Below are 17,251 nucleotides of genomic sequence, written 5' to 3' on the forward strand. Positions count from 1 at the left end.
TTTGTTTTTTCTAGTAAGAAAAAGCCAATAAAGCCCTAAGAAATTAAAAGCTAAAGCTCTATATTAACGCAACGTTAGGGTCGCTTGCTTTAAAATTTAAAAGAAAAAAAATTAGGCAATGCAAAAATTGAGAGCCTAAGTTTTCAAAAGTGATCAGTATTTTTGGGTGCCTCTGATTTTGGACATTGAACCTCAGACACTTTAATTATTACTGTTCACTGGACTGCACTACCAAATACAGCATACCTGAGCTATCTAACCCTGGGTGATACCCTAACAAACAAACCTCTCCACAAGTAACATGAAATAGCATGTGACTCAACACTATGAACATTCCATAAATATTGTATGGGATAAAAATTTTCTAGGTGTCCGCATAAGGTGCTCAGCGTACAGAGCTTTCCCCATCTTGGTGAATGTTTAGACTTCTAATCAATCAAGATATTTCTGGGCAGGTAGTGGTTGGGAGAAATAGGTTCCTAATTCGATTGCACTATTTTTGTTCCTACCTCATAGTGACCTATGGTGTTTAGCTTTGTTATCCCATCTTCCAGAATCACAGAGGAACCATCTATATCTAACAGTTCTTTTTGCTGTGCACCAGACTGAAGTTCTGTAAAACAATGATATTGAAAAAACAATTACACGCTAAACCTGGTCCCATAAAGCAAAATACGGCATAGTTATTTTATTATTTTTGGACTAATAGTCCCAATCCGAGTTCTACTAACCACTGTCCACGTGCTAGTTTCCATGAGCATGACTTGCATGCCTGCCTGTAGAAACTCTTTGTACACGTAAGACTACCACCTTATCCTACTCAAGCCACAATCCAGACAGGTGCTTTCAACTAATCAAGCCCAAATGGATGCTTCATGAGTGTTTTATGGAATTGTTTCTAAAACTGGATGAACAGGATTAGTTTACTTTTGTACAGTTTATATAGTCATGTCAGATAAAGATTCAGTGGTCTTAAGGGCATGCAGTTTGCCATCTGCCTTTGTAACTATCCCATTCCTCATCCCCTTGGCAGTCTTATACAGTCATTTGAGTTCTCTTAGTGGCTGCCTGCTTAGGGTAATAAAGGAAAACAGTAATGTCCTGGGGAAAGAAAGAGCCTAGTTTTGAGTGCAGTTGGGAATATTTTTGTTATTGCGATATCCTGTGCACCAGAATTAATGCTGTTCTGCTGCACAAGTGTCCCTGTCATTGTTACTGTGTTTATACTAAGGGGAAAAGGGGTATTTTTAACACACGTTAGCTAATGTTTGTTCAAATCTTAGTGCAGGTAAAGGCAGTTGTAGTTTTAACACATTAACTTCTAAGAATGAAACTTTGGGGGCAAGCACAGGGTTACAGCCTTACTAGCTGTATGAATTCCCCAGAATGTAATATGACAAAGCAGCATTAACTAACAGTAGCCAAAGTCAGTGATAGGATCTACCAAGTAGGAAACTTCACAGAAACAGCAGCAAACATAAGAGGATAATGGAAATAACACACAGTGGCACTCTCTTACCAAGACCAATTTCACTGAGCTGAAGACCATAAAGAGAGCCATTCTTGTTTAGAAATGCTTGAAAGATCTTCTCTTTGGCTTGCTCTATGGTATCACAATCCAGAACTTTAACTTGCATATCAAGACAGGTATCTGTACTCTCATTTTCTGGGATTTTTTCAAAGAAGACATTCAGTGCCTGCAAGAATACAAATGTTATTCAAATCTACAGAGAATGAGACGGGCTTCACAGTATCAAACACTGTATATCGAGCTAGACACACTACAGTAGGCTTTTCAGCTATCCACCTATTTAAACTATTTTTCCAATCAAAAAGTTTGTTTGGTGGAGTTAAATAATGCATCACATAGATCTAATTAATTCTTAGTGTTCGAAGGATCACTGCCATGCACCTGTATATTTTCAAATATGCATTTTTTTCCTTCTATATTTGTACAAACGTATTTATTGAGTTACCGCTGAAGATCAGAAGAAAGTATACATCCTAAAATATGCATTTGTTTGATATAAGTGGGATTCCTAGAAAATGAAGTTGCAAGTGGATAAAAGTTTGAGAAGGTCACTCATTCAGCAAGCAGCCACGATATGCATTGTTTTTTCTTAAAATTGTTAAAATACACGTAAGCACCAGCTGTTGTTATTGATGAGCACAGAAAATCACAAGAAACATTTCCTATGGAAATCTGCATCCATCAGAATCCAACCATTTCTCCACAGGGAGAGAAGTCACTGTGCAGGGAGGTGAGGGGGGTAAAAGAACATGTGTGGTGTCAGATATATATGAAGTGGTCCACTGGCATATAGGTCTTGTATGAGGAGGTTGACATAGCTCATAATCAGATGTGGCTGGTAGCCAGCTTGTTTACTAGACTATACACAGAGTGGGGTCAGCCAACTAGTAGGCCACATCCACGGACCACACAGATTTACTGCCTGAAATTTACTGCTAGCAACGGCCAATGAGAACAGGAGGGAGAGGGAGATGAGTATGGATGCATGACTAGGTTTTTATTTTGAGGCAGTGATAAAGCTTTGCTAATACTGCAATTTTCTTATAGCAGAGGTAACTTTGCTCTGTTCATCTCAGTGTGTGTGAATAAAGGGGTTCTGATAGAATCTGTTCTATATGAGACTGTAACAAATGTTGTTTTAAAAGTCAGCCACTGAATGCAAGCCACAGAGGAAAAACTAATGTAATAACTCTCTACATTTAAGCAGTTGAACACCTATGTTATAATAAACCCTAACTGAAACATGAGGATCGTGGGTGTGACTTACTAGAGGAAAGACTGTTAAAAGAGGAAGCAACCAAAAATGTCATTTTTTTCCTTTCTGCTCTCATGAGAAGTAAAGACGAGTTAGCCTCAGGTCATTGTGTGGGCCTGTTTTCTCTTTCAGATTTAGAAATATTAATAATTATAATAGATGAGTGGTGCTTTCTATTTTTTTTTTTATCAGCCATGAGTGGAAAATACTACATTGTGGTGAGGAAAGAAAAGGAAAGAACCGAAAGAGACATTAATTAACTTCCCTGTTTCTATAAAAACAGATGGAGTATTAAAAACAAGATTGCAAAATTGCAAACATCAGGATTTAATGAACAATACAATGTAATCTGAGTAACTGAGAATGACTTAATCAGGACATAGAGATGTTTAATTACCAGGGTAATGAGTCTACTGAAAGGACAAACTGAGTGGAAGGGGAGGAGATGTGGAAATAGTGAGGGCGGACATCGCGCCTGAAGAAAGAAATGAATACTGGCTGAGATTTGATGCAGAAAAACCAGTAAAAGGAAGTATAAGTGACTTACACTTGGGGTCTGATCCATGATTCTCTGATGCTGATGGAGGTCTCCCTGTCAACTTCAAAAGGCTTTGTATCATAACATCCAAAGAATAGAATAATAGAATAATTTGGACAAAACTGGCTTAATATTTTATCTAGGGCCTGATCCAAGGTCATTGAAGTCTATGGGAAAACTCCCACTGACTTCAATAGCCTTTGGATCAAGCCTCTAGTTCAGTGGTTCTCAAACGTATTTGATCGGCACCCCCCCACCCTTTGTATCTGTAGTCGTTTGTGGGGCCCTCCTAGCCCCAAGTACATATTCTACCACCCAGCTCTGAAGGCAGCACTGCAGCGGCACAGAAGTAATGGTGGCAATGTGAAAAGGGATATTCGTCAATATCACTTTTCACAGCAGACTCAGTGCCCCGTTGGCACCCTTACTTCTGTGCTGGTCCCTGGGGCTGACAGCCGGAGCCCCGCCGCCTCCAGGTGAGGGATTGGGGGCTGTGTGGAAGGAGAGCCCAAGCTCAGGTGGCAGGGCTTTACCTCCGCCTACTGGGTGTGACGGCCCTTCTGCACGAGCCCCAGCCACCCAGGACAGACACCCAGAACTCTTAAAACAAAAAGGCGCACAGCTTGCCCCTCCCTTGACACATTCCCATGTGGCTCTAGTTCATTCCTCCACTAGTAGCCGGATTCCAAACAAAACACTTTCAAGGGTGCTTACTGAGTCTTAAATTGAAGGTTTAAAATGAAGCTGATTCCTCTTCAACTTCTTGCAAACATGTTTTATTGTTTAGGTGATTTTCCTATTATAGCATTTGCCCCACAATATAATAGAAACTTCCCCATTTCAATTTAAAACTCTCTTGCTTTTGGGCTAATAAGAAAAGTTCTGTTTCCTCTGTCGAGTCTCCTTTCCTGCACATATATTCCCACACAAATAGCTCCATGGAAGGTGCTGTGAAACCTCTTCATATGTTAACATGCCAGAAATTTGAGGCCTCCCTCCATTTCGACACTACCCACCAAACAAACAACAACAATTTGCATTCTTTATAATACGCAATGAAATAAGGCAGCGAAGACACATAGCAGTGTGTGTCTTGATCTAAACTCACCCAGGACATTGCCCTTCCTCTAGGATTAGCTTGGTTAAGGCAGAATGTGAAATAAAAAGACCTGGCAATGGCATAGAGCCTTTAGGTTGCTAGGTCAAGTTCACCACAAGTTGGAGGGGACAAAAAGTTGCTTAATATTATGGCTGTTCAGTAGTCTATTGGAAAATGAGTTGATTGTCTCAGTGCAGGTCCTTGTGAACAAGTATCCACGTCACAAAATTCACTACAGCCGGCACCCTTCAGGTAGTCTCAACAGAGAGGCCTAAGACTGAATGGCAATTGAGACTGAACTAACTGACCCAAGAGTAATGTCTCTGTGATGGGGTGTACCAACCCTGCACTGGTCCTGCGAGAGTTAACCACTCGCTTTGGCCCCAGGAGGCCACACCCCCTCACCCCTGCTGCGCATGTTCCCGGTGGAGGGAGTACATAAAAGAAAGCAGCTTGGGTCAGTCTGGGCTTACCAGAGCTGACGCAAGCTACAGGCTCCTGCGAGAGGCCCAGTCTGAGGAGGCCAAGCACATTGAGTCCGCCACAGGACCCCACTCGACCATGGAGGATGAGGGAGTTGGAAAGTTGCCACCCCTGGAGGAACTACAGGATCTGGGATCAAGAGTAGGAAGCGACCCAGGGAATGCATTTGTTGAGCCAGGGACCTAAGCCTGAAGCCAGGACTCCCGGTTCACAGGGCCCTGTGTCAGAACCCGGTGGAGTAAGGTAGGTCTGGGTCCCCCTATGCCTCATAGGCTCTAGCCGCTAGGCTTTGCTGCCCTGAGGACAAGGGCAGTTCCCTAATCTCTGACAGCTAGGCCTCGCTACCTGGACCAAGAGGAGCCACATTCACCAAAGGGGGGCATTCTCCCCTGTAAGGTGATTGCAGCTCTCTCCCCGTCCATCGGGGGGGAGACCACGCCGCCTCGCTACAATGTTTCTGGAGCAACTCAGTTCAGGGGGAAATTAGCCGACAGTTAATGGCTCTGGCCTGCAGTCAGGCTGAGCAGCAGTGAGTCTATGGGCTGGGAGGTCTCGGTCTGGGCTGGGGACCAGCACTCTAGCGGGGCAGGCAGCAAAACCGTCTGGCATCCTAGCTCAGGTGGGTGACAAACCAATGCAGATCTCTTGGCCTAAAGTTGGGGAGGCTGCCACCCCCTCAGGGGGCAAGGGTACAGGGACGCAGGCCCACCGACTCCACCGCGTCCCAGCCCAGGGCCCTAACCGTGGCCAAGTGGCCCGCCCCTGGGTCAGCGGGGAAATCCAGCCACAGCAGGCTGGCCAGCTTGAAGTCAGTAACACAGCCAAACCCTATTTGGCGTCCCTGGGCTCTTTCCTACACTCCCATTCAGGGGGTACCTGGGTTCCAGGGTCATCATTTGTCTCGCTGGGGTAAATGGCTAGTTGCAGCCCCAACAGCTCCTTGGTGTTCCCAGTGTCTGGCAGCTCTGGCAGTCCCTCCGGGTCTCTGGCGCTGTAGCAGCCTCCATCAGGTCCAAGCTCCAGCAGTGGCGGGGAGATGTCCTGCTCCTCTGGCAGCTCTCCTCTAACTGAGCTGGAGGTCCTGCCTTTTATATTTCCGATTCCTGTCCTGCCCCTCTGCTTCCAGTGGGGCAGTCACGGGTGTCCCAGCTCTGCCCACCAGGGGGTGGTCGAGGCCCTCTCCCTCAGGGAGGGAGACCACGCCTCCTCGCTACATCCCACTATTCCTCCCCCGATGGCCTGAAACCTATAGTTTCCAACTCAGGGTCAAGGCACATTAGCAAAGATGTAGAGAAACATGCCCAGCTGCTCCCCACGTTCTTTGGATAAATGAAGGACTTGGGTCTGCAGCATAGTCAGTTGGAAGGCAAATCAGAAAATGCTTTGGAGAGCAAGCAGGCCATGCTTGTGTTTAACTCTCCCATTCCCTCTGATGGAGAATCCAGTACGCTACTGGTGACAGGTGGAGAATGTAATCATTGATTGTAATTACATAAATGGAAACAGGGCATGTAATGTGGCAAACTGCCAATTAAATGTGTTTGCCACTTGGCATCTGCCCACTATGGTTCCATCCCTGAAAAAGAAGATCCTTGTGGCTTTTAAAAGCTCTGCTTTTGTCAGGGAGTAAAATTAAGCTTTTGACGCTTCAAGAATGATTGTGATGGCATCCTAAAACAGGTAACATCATGTGGCAAATCCAGCAAAGGAACTATCATCACCATAGGGAGAAATAAATAAAAATACTTAGCTCTTTACCTTGCTATCCAAATAGTAACTAATTAATGCTCAAAATATCTCTGTCGAGTAGGGAACATTACTGTCCCTATTTCACTGATAAAGAAAGAAGATACATCAGAATTATGTGATTTGCCTAAGGACAAATAGTAAATGCCAGAATTAGGATGAGAAATCAGGAATTCCTGGCTCTCAGTCTCATGTTCAGGCCAATATTTCATTTATTTCAATTTATAACAATAGATTCAAAACAGAATCTAGATGCATTTTCCAAAATTTTAAAAATAAAATAAATTGGAAGTAAAACTAGAAGGTACTCCACATCCCACAAACGAAAAATAATCAGCCACAGTAAAATCAAGCCCAATATAAACGTCAGATGCTATCATGCCTCTGCTTCCCCAGAAGCCCTGGCTAAGAGATGGGCCTTGCAGTGTGTCCTGAAAGTAATCACATTCAAGCTATTTCCAGTCAGAGTGGATGAGAGGGGAGAATAGGTCTGAAATCTGAGTTTCCCCCTGTCACAGTTCAGGGCAACTACATCTTTGGTCCCTCAAGGCCACCTGCTCTAGCCTCCCTGTTCCTCAGCCATCACCTCTCTTGGGTGGAGACATGTCTCTCTCTCCCTCCTGACTGACTGGGGTTTTTCCCCAGGCTGCCTAGTTCCCTGCCTATGCTGCGATACTCTCAGCAAACCAGACTGCTTAAACATGCTACCGTCTGTGCTTTGCTTTCTCTTCAAAGGCTATGAACAGTGTAATTGCCAGGAGTTTTATGTTACCACCCAGATATTTAAAAGGAAGCACATTTATTCTTAAGGTAAAAGTATTACAGAGAAAACACATAAAAACAATAGAAGTTCCCATAAGAATGTTCAAAGCTGACCAGAGGTCACCCACCAGTCTTATGAGGCCCTAATAGGTCAAGTCCTTCCAACCCTTCCACAGGGATTGGGGCTCTGCCTTGGACAGAAGGTGCTGTCCATTTGCTAGATAACGAAGAAAGCCCTAAGTCAATTTAAACTCAAACTGTTTATCTAAAAGTCCTTTCTTTGCCTGTTGGCCTCTGAAGAATCCAGTTTGACCTGGTATATGTGGACCTCCCCAGGTGGTAGTACCTCTCTGGAGATGTTACAACCTGAGTGAATTTGCCTAATCACCCTCCACTATGCTCCTTCCTGGAGGAGCTGTGGTCACCCTCTCCTGTGGGATTACATACAATCCCTGGCCCACAATGATACATAAACTTAATACAGTAAGATCTCCCAAAGATATTGCAGGAAATTGCCATATCTGTCAAACCCCTCACAGATAATGTCCTGTTAGCAGCAGCTCCCTCTCTTTTACACCAAGAGTGTCCCTGCTCCAGTGCTCCACTGAGTGCAGCTGTAACGGTATCTAACAGAGAGAGAGGCAGCCTCTTAAGTATGCAGCATTGAAGCATTTATGGATTCCAGATCTAAACAATGCATAAAATGGGCATAATAATACTTCTCTACCTCACAGTGGTGTCAGGGAGATAAATTCACTGATGTGTGTGAGATGCTCAGATGATAAGCAACGTACACATGCATATACATAAAACTCCTCTAAAAACAAAGAATCAGAGTGATGTAATGGTACACGAGCCAATAAGAAAACCAACAATTATTTTGCCTGTCTCTACAGCTGAAATGTTAATGAATCAGATTTTCCCTAACAGCTCCATGCCTGGCAGGAGGAATCTAATCTTCATGAGCACCACATTTATCCACAAATTGTAACACTAAAAAAGAAATCATAGATGATAAAATTATGAAAAGGCTCTTAAGATTGCTAAGGGCACTGAAGGTCAGACATTAAACAGACACATGGATGGAAGTACAGAAATCTTGGAGAAACATTAATAGGTATTTTTCACTATTTCTGGTTTTGCATGGGAAACAAGGAAAAGTACAAGTTAACTTAAAGAAAGACTCAGGAGGAAATTACAGGCCATTTAAGGTAACCCAGTAATATCCGGAGTTGAGCTTTCATGCACTAGAAGTAAGTGCTTAGCAGTAGTAAATCACAACTCTGCACCAAAGGATTAACATGGGTTGCAAGAAAGGTTTAACAACTATTTTAAGGAGACCGAGGCAAGCATTTGGAAGGGACCTACTTGACTGGAGATTGGCTTGGAAACTGGCTAAAGGACAGGGAAAATAAAGAGCATTTTTTTCTTGATAGCAACAAGGTAATAAAGAGGTTTGAATTCAACATTTAAAGACATTTTTCCAGACTTACAGTTGTTTCTGTAAATGAAAGCAAACTGTGATTGCTCTAGTTAAGTGAGGCACTTGAGCTAATGAACAGTAGCAGATGGCAACTGTGCTGTGGTTTAAGACAGAGGTGTATGCAAAATAATGTTTCTTGCCTCAAAGAACAGAAAGATAACCTGGGGAAAGGAAAGTTACTACATATAGCACACAGTTTTTACCCCAGCTCTACATCGTATCTCAAATCTCTGTGTTGTCAGTGTTCTGTATGTAGTACTTTTCCATTTATTACGTTGAGTGAAAAACTGAGATAGAATATTGTTCATTAAAAGGGGACCGGCAAAATTATATCTGCGACTGAAATTGCCCACCAGTCTAGCATTCTACCCCTGTCTCTCAGACTACAAAATGCAATAGACATGGAGAAATTAGACTAGGCCATTTTACTGAAAATGTTCTGTCCATCTTTTCCTTTGTTCTTCTGTGCTAAGAGTCTTTTCATTTGCATCTTTAATAGGGTCTCCAAACTGCTAACGTTTCCTCTTAGCTATTTGATGTCTTTTACAAGATTGTAAGGTCACCTCTTGGGCTAGCATCTACAGCCTCTTGACATTTTTTACTAATATATGCCCTTTTATCTCTTCTGGCACGCCTTTTACTTCTCTGTCCAGAGCTCTGTATTCTTCTTGCCACTTGCATGTCTCTTCTTGTCTTAGCATTTAACAATTTTTGGGTTGCTGTACACTTCTCTTTTCCACTGCCGCCCAAGTAGCATTGCTAATCCATTCTTCCCTTTCAGAGTTCATTGTTGTTAGAATTGGCTTTGCACTTTCCAGATAGCACACACTGATGTTTTCCCACAGAGCATCAGTGTCTTGGTTCTCTTCAGTTAACTCCATTAAAACACTGAACCTGTTCTTCAGTTCAAGCTGAAAAGCACTTTTTGTGTTTCAGTCTTTTAATTGTGCACTGTTGATGCACAGTTGTCTTTTAATTTTCTTCAGCCTCTTTAAGTTGATCTTCAATTAAGTGATACAAAGGTTATAATCACTCCCCACGTCTGCTCCCCTGTATGCACCTAAGAGCTGCAAAACGTGTTTTAAATACAGAAATGATCTATCTCAGGGGTGGCCAATCTGAGCCTGAGAAGGAGCCTGAATTTACCAATGTACATTGCCAAAGAGCCACAGTAATACGTCAGCAGCCCCGCATTAGCTCCCCCTCCCCACACCTCCCGATCAGCTGTTTTGTGGCACGCAGGAGGCTCTGGGGGGGAGGAGCAAGGACACGGCAGGCTCAGGGGAGGGGGCAGGAAAGGGTGGAGTGGGGGCAGACCAGGGGCTGAGCAGTGAGCACCCTCCAGCACATTGGAAAGTTGGCGCCTGTAGCTCCATCCCTGGAGTCGGTGCCTGTACAAGGAGCCGCATATTAACTTCTGAGGAGCCGCATGTGGCTCTGGAGCCACAGGTTGGCCACCCCTGATCTATCTGGTTCTTTGTAGTATCATCTGGGGAGTACTATGTTGAACTTCTTTAGGAGGAAAATATTGTTCTACCTATCATTGGGTAGTTTACACTGTACATTTCTACTTTGTACTGCAATCACCCACAGTCACTATGATATCATGTTTTGGGACCTTTGTTAACACATCCTGTAAAAAATCATGAAAAGCATTTTTTTCCTCATCTGACTTTTCACTGGTTAGCGCATAGCACTGCATGACTGATAGTTTGAATAATTGAGTCTGAAAGCAAGCTCTAATAATACTTCCATTGACTGATTCCTACTCAGTCAGTGTCTGATCTGCTTCATTCAACATCAAGATTGCTACAACAGCTTCATATCTATCATCCACATTCTCAAAGATGATGGTGTTATTTGTTTCTCTGAAGTGTAGTTTTGTCCATCTACGCTCACTGATTCCAAGGACAACAAGATGGTATCTACCCCTTTCTTTAATTACTTGGGCAGTTTTAGTAGCATCATACATTGTTCTCACATTCCAAAGTCCTATTTTCATTACTGATGTGGCCTTGAGCAAGGCACTTTTCATGACATGGGCTTCCTTATGGGTTTGACCAATCCCCATCATATTTTTCACATGAAGCTGATCTCTTGTTCGAGCCTCAAAGACCAAGCCCGAGCAAATTACTAGAAATGTGTGATGAAGACCTATTCCTAGAGCAGCCCATTGATTTAGGAGATATTACAATGGGAAAAAAGTTAGACAAGCCATCCGTAAACTCAAAAATGGGAAAGCAGCAGAAGAGGATAATATTAGTGAAGAGTTACTTAAAGCAAGTGATGAAACAGCCCTCCAGACTTTCCTTGTGTTTCTGAATATGGAATGGAGAAAAGAACCCAGCCCAGTGAAGAGAGGCTTTGTAGTAAAATTGCCAAAGTAAGGTGACCTTACCACCTGCAGTACCTGGAGAGGAACCCCATTACTCTCAGTGCCTGGGAAAACCATGTGCAGCATCACCCTGGAATGTACCGAGAACCAAATAGACCTTCAACTTAGAGAGGAACAAGCATATTTTAGACCTGAGATCAGGTGCAGGCCATATTGTTGTTCTCAGACATATTACAGAGCAAAGTATGGAGTGGCAAGCACAGCTTGTTATTAATTTGATAAATTTCCAGAAGGCTTTTGATAGAGTACAGAGAGACTGTATTATGTCCCCACTATTGTTTTCACTGGTCATGGACTATGTTATGAAAGTAAGTGCACAAGGCAACTGAAGAATTTAATGGACAAATGATAAAGCACAATTGGATAACCACATATTTGCTGAGGACACTGTCCAGCTTCATTCAACCCATCACTTAATCAAAGAAAATACTCAGCTTTTGGCTGATATGGTCAAACAAGTTGGCTTGTTCGTCAACAAGAGGAAGACGAAATATATGGCTAAACTAACCACTAGAGTGGATGAAGAAACATTAGAAGTAAGTCATTTTAGCTATACAGGTTCTGAGATGTACAATGATGGTGACACCATGCCAGTTGTCACACAATGAATATCAAAAGCAGCAGACAATTTTCATAAACTTGAAAAGATTTGGAAAAGTAGCATGATTAGCACTGACACAAAAGTATGAATTTTTAACACTGGCATCATGTCTGTCCTCCTTTAAGGAGCAGAGTCATGGAAATCTACAACAGAAATTGATAAGATCAACTCATTCCAAAGTAACTGTCTGAGGAAGATGTTAAGAATCCATTGGAAAGAGTTTCTTGCAATAGCAGAAATTCTAAATAGAGCAAACCAAACTAAAGCATCAAACACGGTAAGATGACAATGGACATATTTAGGACACACTTTAAGGATGCCACCAATGTGACTTCCATGGCAAGTGATAATATGCACATCCACCTGGAAAAAGAGAAAAAGGATGAGCTAGAGCAGGGATGGGCAAACTACAACCCGTGGGCTGGATCTGGCCCACGGGATTGCCACCCCCATGGTGCCGCAGACCCTGCACCGCTGCTGGAATCGACTGGCACCATGTCCCTGAGGCACCTGGGGGGAGGGGGGAAGAGGGCAGAGAGCTCCGTGCGCTGCCCTCGCCTCCAGACACCCACCCCCCATAGCTCCCATTGGCCGGGAATGGGGAACCGCAGCCAATGGGAGCTTCGGGGGAGGTACCTGCAGGGGAGGGCAGTGCGCGGAGCAGCGTGGCGCAGGGCCAGAGCAGGCAGGGAGCCTGTCTTAGCTCCACTCTTGGCCACTGCCACCCCGGAGCAGCTCCAGATAAGCAGCGCCAGGCCAGAGCCCATACCTTCAAACCCCTCCTGCACCCCACACCCTTACTCCCTGCCCTGAGCCCCCTGCCTGCACCCCAACTCCTGCCGCACACTGCACCCCTCCTGGATAATGGCCACACGGCAACAGCAGCAATTGCATACTTGAAAAACCAGGAAAGTATTAGATTAGCTTTCATTGAGAGCTCAGTACCTACATCTCTTAGGTGCTTTTTGAAATCTTACCCTAATATAGTGTTAAACTTCTTTCAATGTGTTTTAGCACTAGAAATAAGGAGGAGAACCAATGCCATGGGACTAGCCACTTTTCTGTGGACCACTAGCATTTGGTGTATGGATCACAGTTGGGAAACCTCTGATCTAGAAAGTTAATAGTTTTATAACATATAAAACCTATCTTTATCACAGAACATATATAGAACACACACAGAAAATAAATGTGCAGCACCAAATATTTGTTACAAATCGGTAAAAAAACCTAGAAAATCCAAGGATTCATAGTACACAGAAAACAGAACGTGTTTAATTAACTTTTTGCAATCATCTTTTTAAAAAAAAAAGAATATCTTGGTAATTCAGGTTGAAAATATCTTCAGTAGTAGCTGGATTGCAGCGGTAAGTGCAAAATGGTAAGAATGTTGTATTTGTTTTGGTGAATGTAACAAATCTATGTATAGAGGAAAGTTCTGACACCAGCACCCTGGAATGTCATGATTTAGCTAAGTTTCATAGGGACCTTGTTTTTAATCAGGCAACTAATTAAAATCCACCACACTACAACTTTACTAATTTGCAGTTAATGACAGGAAAGCTCACAGCAAATTACTGAATTCTGAGGATTATTGAGTAAGCAAACACAATAAAATCTCAGGCATCCAGCATCACACAATTTCTTGTGTACAGTTGATAAACGTCATCTAGTTTTAAATATTTATTTCAATACCTCATCGTGTACTTGCAAATGTTCTGTAGCATAATTTATAAATAAGAATAACTTGAAGTATCATGAGACTTCGATACCATGCTTGGCTGTTAGCTCACTGCTGTGAAGCAGAAGGTATCCAATTGGTGAAATGTGGGTTAATTCATGTCTACTGTGTTTTGAAACTGTGTTAATCATAATTTTATTTTCTGCCCATTTTTATCTATCTAGGTACTTATACCATCACCATCACTGGAATATCTAAGAGACTCAGTTTAGCATCCTTCCACAAGAAGAATGTTGGGTGGTCTTTCAAAACATTTCAGTATTTGGAGGAAAAGCAGCTTGGCAAACATACCACTGGTTTGAATTCGGTGACTTGCCACAGAAGCCAGTCTTCATTTAGTGTATATAGGGCTTTGCAAGTGATTACGTCTACCGGCCCTTTGTTTATCCTCTGATTGAGGGCAGTCACAAGCTTATAGAATGGTTCTCCAACTGTCTCCTAAGAAATAAACACAAACACGCAACAGCTTTAGTTCTTTTTTCTGCATTCCCATTGGAACTCTAGTGGGACACCAACAATTTGAAGCCAGTCAAACTAACTTCCTTTTTAGCCAAGTTGCTCAGCTGTCCTGAAATTAAAAATACTTTCTGTCCAGGTTTATCTGTTCTTTTGTAAATCCCCACCCAACTCCTGTTGCTCTTACTCAAATGGGAAGAGTCACCTGGGGCTCCTGACATGACAGTTCAGAGCCCCATGCTGGGCACAGGCAGGCAGCTAGTGGAGAAAGCCTGCCTTCCCTGCCTCTTCTGGCCTGGCTTAGCTTGCCTCTGGAGCTCTCAGAGGGACCTGCCATCTTCTCTCAGGTGTCACTCACTCCCCACCCCTGTGTAGGGCACCCTACCATCCCAAGCTACCATTGTTCCTGAGCCCCACGAAGAGGGCTGGGATACGAAGAACAGGTTTCCTCTGACTGTCCCCTAGCTCTGTACTTTGGTCCCAGGAAAGTTGCCAGCTTCAAACTACCCTGCTGCTGTATTTTGCAGGCCCAAGGGCAAAGCATGTGAGCTCCCTGCAGAACAGGGCATGGGAAAGATGTCATCATATTAGTGCCCACAAAACAGGAAGTACAACCTCAAACAACAAAATTGTTTGCACACAAAATGCAACTAAATGGACTAAATTAAACAGACTGTAAAATGAGAGAGATCATTTTCCCCAACCTCTTACAGTTCTATTAATCATAGGTGTTATCTGTAACAACAATAGGCAAAAAATTCAAACAGAAGTGAGGTTTTCAAAATGACACCCTCTCTTTAAACTCTCTGAAAGCATAGCTCTAAAATAGCTTCTGAAGAGAAGGATACACAATCTTCTGCCATGACAAGAAAATATCTGATGGGATTTGGATGATAATATGTGAAGCAAAGAAGAAAATGTCAGGGTTTCAAAATTACCTAAAGTCCAACCCAAGTACAGATTGTTAGCATCATTTATACAGTTGCTCTTTTCTTACCTCTGCATGATGACAGCTGTTTATATAAGTGATCAGAACAGTAATATGGGTATATTAGTAATATAGAAAGTTAGGTTTCATGCACAAACAGATCTCTCATGAGTTCTGCATGGAAGAAGTCAGCGTGTGCTATGTTGAAAATATTCCTCATTCTAGTGTCTGAGGTGGTGGAAAGATGTCAAACTTACCCGAAGAAAACCAGAAAGGCAAACAGACATCCAATTTGTCAGCAGTTTTTCTACGACAGATTCTGTGCGCCTTAGCATGAGCTTAGGTTGCGTATTGCTAGACTGCTCCATCAAGTCCCTGGTCAAAACTTCTAGAATATGGGTTAGGTAGACTAGTTTACTTTGTAGTGCAATAGTCAAGAAGGATGCAAACAAGCACCTGTTTACAAAAAATAAAAAAGTCATAGCTAAAAGGTCTGGAATTTGCTTTTCAAATCTATGACAACAGAAAGGTGATCCTAAGCCTTTTATAACAGCATACTGTGAAATTAGTTCAAATAAACATACACTGTTCAGTTACGCCTATATGCTGAACCTTCATTTTTTAGGTACCCCAAACACCCACTAAAGTCTCTATAAAATCTAAAGTACACAGGATCATCCCATCCAGCAATTTAAAAAATATATATATTTTGTGTATCCGAATTTAAAACTGAAGAAGACTAGCATCCGTTTCAAGGAAAGCAAAGTTACAATTTATAAAGCAAGAACTGCTTGCTCTGAGGTGAGGTATGTTGCTAGTTCAGTGTCTATAGGCATCTATAAATCTTCTGATTTCTTTTTAATGGCTTGTTTCATGGTGAAGAACAAGGAAAAGACTTTGGAAAAGCTTAAATTTGCTTTGAATGTAGTGAAAACTATATGTGTGTGTCATAATCCATGGGTTTTTTTTTTAATTCTATGGCTTGAAGATTATAAGGCATAATCATACTATACCTGTCTTTCACAGAGAAATTTTTCTGTTTTTCAAGGGTGTGAATGAGAGTGACAAGAAAATTCTTGTTACAAATTAAAGCATGCAACATGGTGAGGCTTTCATCCTTTCGTCTGGGGTCTCTGCTCTGGAACAGTTAAACAAAAATAAGGCAAACTGTAGTTGGGTATGACAGGCCCTTAATTCTTAGAAATGAGGGTAAGCAACACACAAGATGAAATCTTGGACCCACTGAAATCAATAGGAGTTTTGCCAATATGGCCAGGATTTCACCCATAACATATCTGTGCGCGCGCGCACACACACACACACACACACACACACACACACACACACACACACACACACACATTCTCTCTCTCTCTCTCTCTCTCCAAGTTGCCTGATACTTCCCATTATAAGATCCTGTTTTCATATCTACATATATGTTACTACATTATATACATAAAGCCGTGTAACTTTTCCCCACATGGGAAGGAATGTAGAGAAAATTTAATCTGATCATTTGGAAGGTGCTTAGATTCTATGGTGATCCAATGAAGACAGAAAAGAATAACCACTAAATAAAAGTAAAATTACATTACACAGACTTACCCGTGACACATTAGTGTGCATGTCTTCAATGAAAATGGATGCAAAGCCGCCTGCCTAAAATAAAAGACAGGTGATGTATTACTGTTAGAAATATCAAACGCTGAGCATCTACCCAAGGCAACAGACTTTGCTAAGTAAAAATGATTTGGGCTTCTAAATGCACCTGCAGTTTATGTATTCTGGGATTTCTGCAGAAGTTCTGGCACGTAACATAAAGGAAAACTGCAAAGAGAAACTGAGGATTGAGCTAGGCCAGATTTACTGGTATGCTGCTGAATGCCCTCACTCCCAGGCTCTGGAGGTCTGTCACCCCAGTCATGTTCTAACATGCCATAGGGAAGACTGTTTATTATCATCACATGAAAATCTGCTGCTTTTCCACGTATGCAAAGGACACCCCAGAATACATTACTCCCAGATGTCACTATATCAATAGTATGAATCTTCTGGATGTCAGGGATCCCTGGGCTTAGCCAAATTTAGAGTTTTTCTCTGCAGTTATTATTATTACTGCTGACACTTTTCATATGCTTGCTATCCATAGATCTCAAAGTTCATGAATTAAGTCTGCCACAACCCTGTGAGGCAAGTCAGTACTGTACATATATAAATAACAAAACAACAGCAG

General features: G+C 42.5%; 1 protein-coding gene across 2 annotated transcripts in view; it reads right to left on the reverse strand.

Moving 5' to 3' along the window:
* The window catches only part of PLXNC1 (plexin C1), a 96,505-nt gene that overhangs the window by 16,600 nt on the left and 62,654 nt on the right, over window positions 1-17,251 (reverse strand). For both annotated transcript variants that reach the window (XM_048835577.2, XM_075124285.1), the window contains 6 exons: window positions 16,624-16,677; window positions 16,032-16,156; window positions 15,276-15,474; window positions 13,926-14,072; window positions 1,520-1,697; window positions 510-613 (listed from right to left, as the gene is read on the reverse strand). In XM_048835577.2, coding sequence (XP_048691534.2) covers window positions 510-613; window positions 1,520-1,697; window positions 13,926-14,072; window positions 15,276-15,474; window positions 16,032-16,156; window positions 16,624-16,677 — 807 coding nt within the window. The remainder of the gene's footprint in view (window positions 1-509; window positions 614-1,519; window positions 1,698-13,925; window positions 14,073-15,275; window positions 15,475-16,031; window positions 16,157-16,623; window positions 16,678-17,251) is intronic.

This window comes from Caretta caretta, chromosome 1 (assembly GCF_965140235.1).
Source record: "Caretta caretta isolate rCarCar2 chromosome 1, rCarCar1.hap1, whole genome shotgun sequence".
NCBI lineage: Eukaryota > Metazoa > Chordata > Testudines > Cheloniidae > Caretta > Caretta caretta.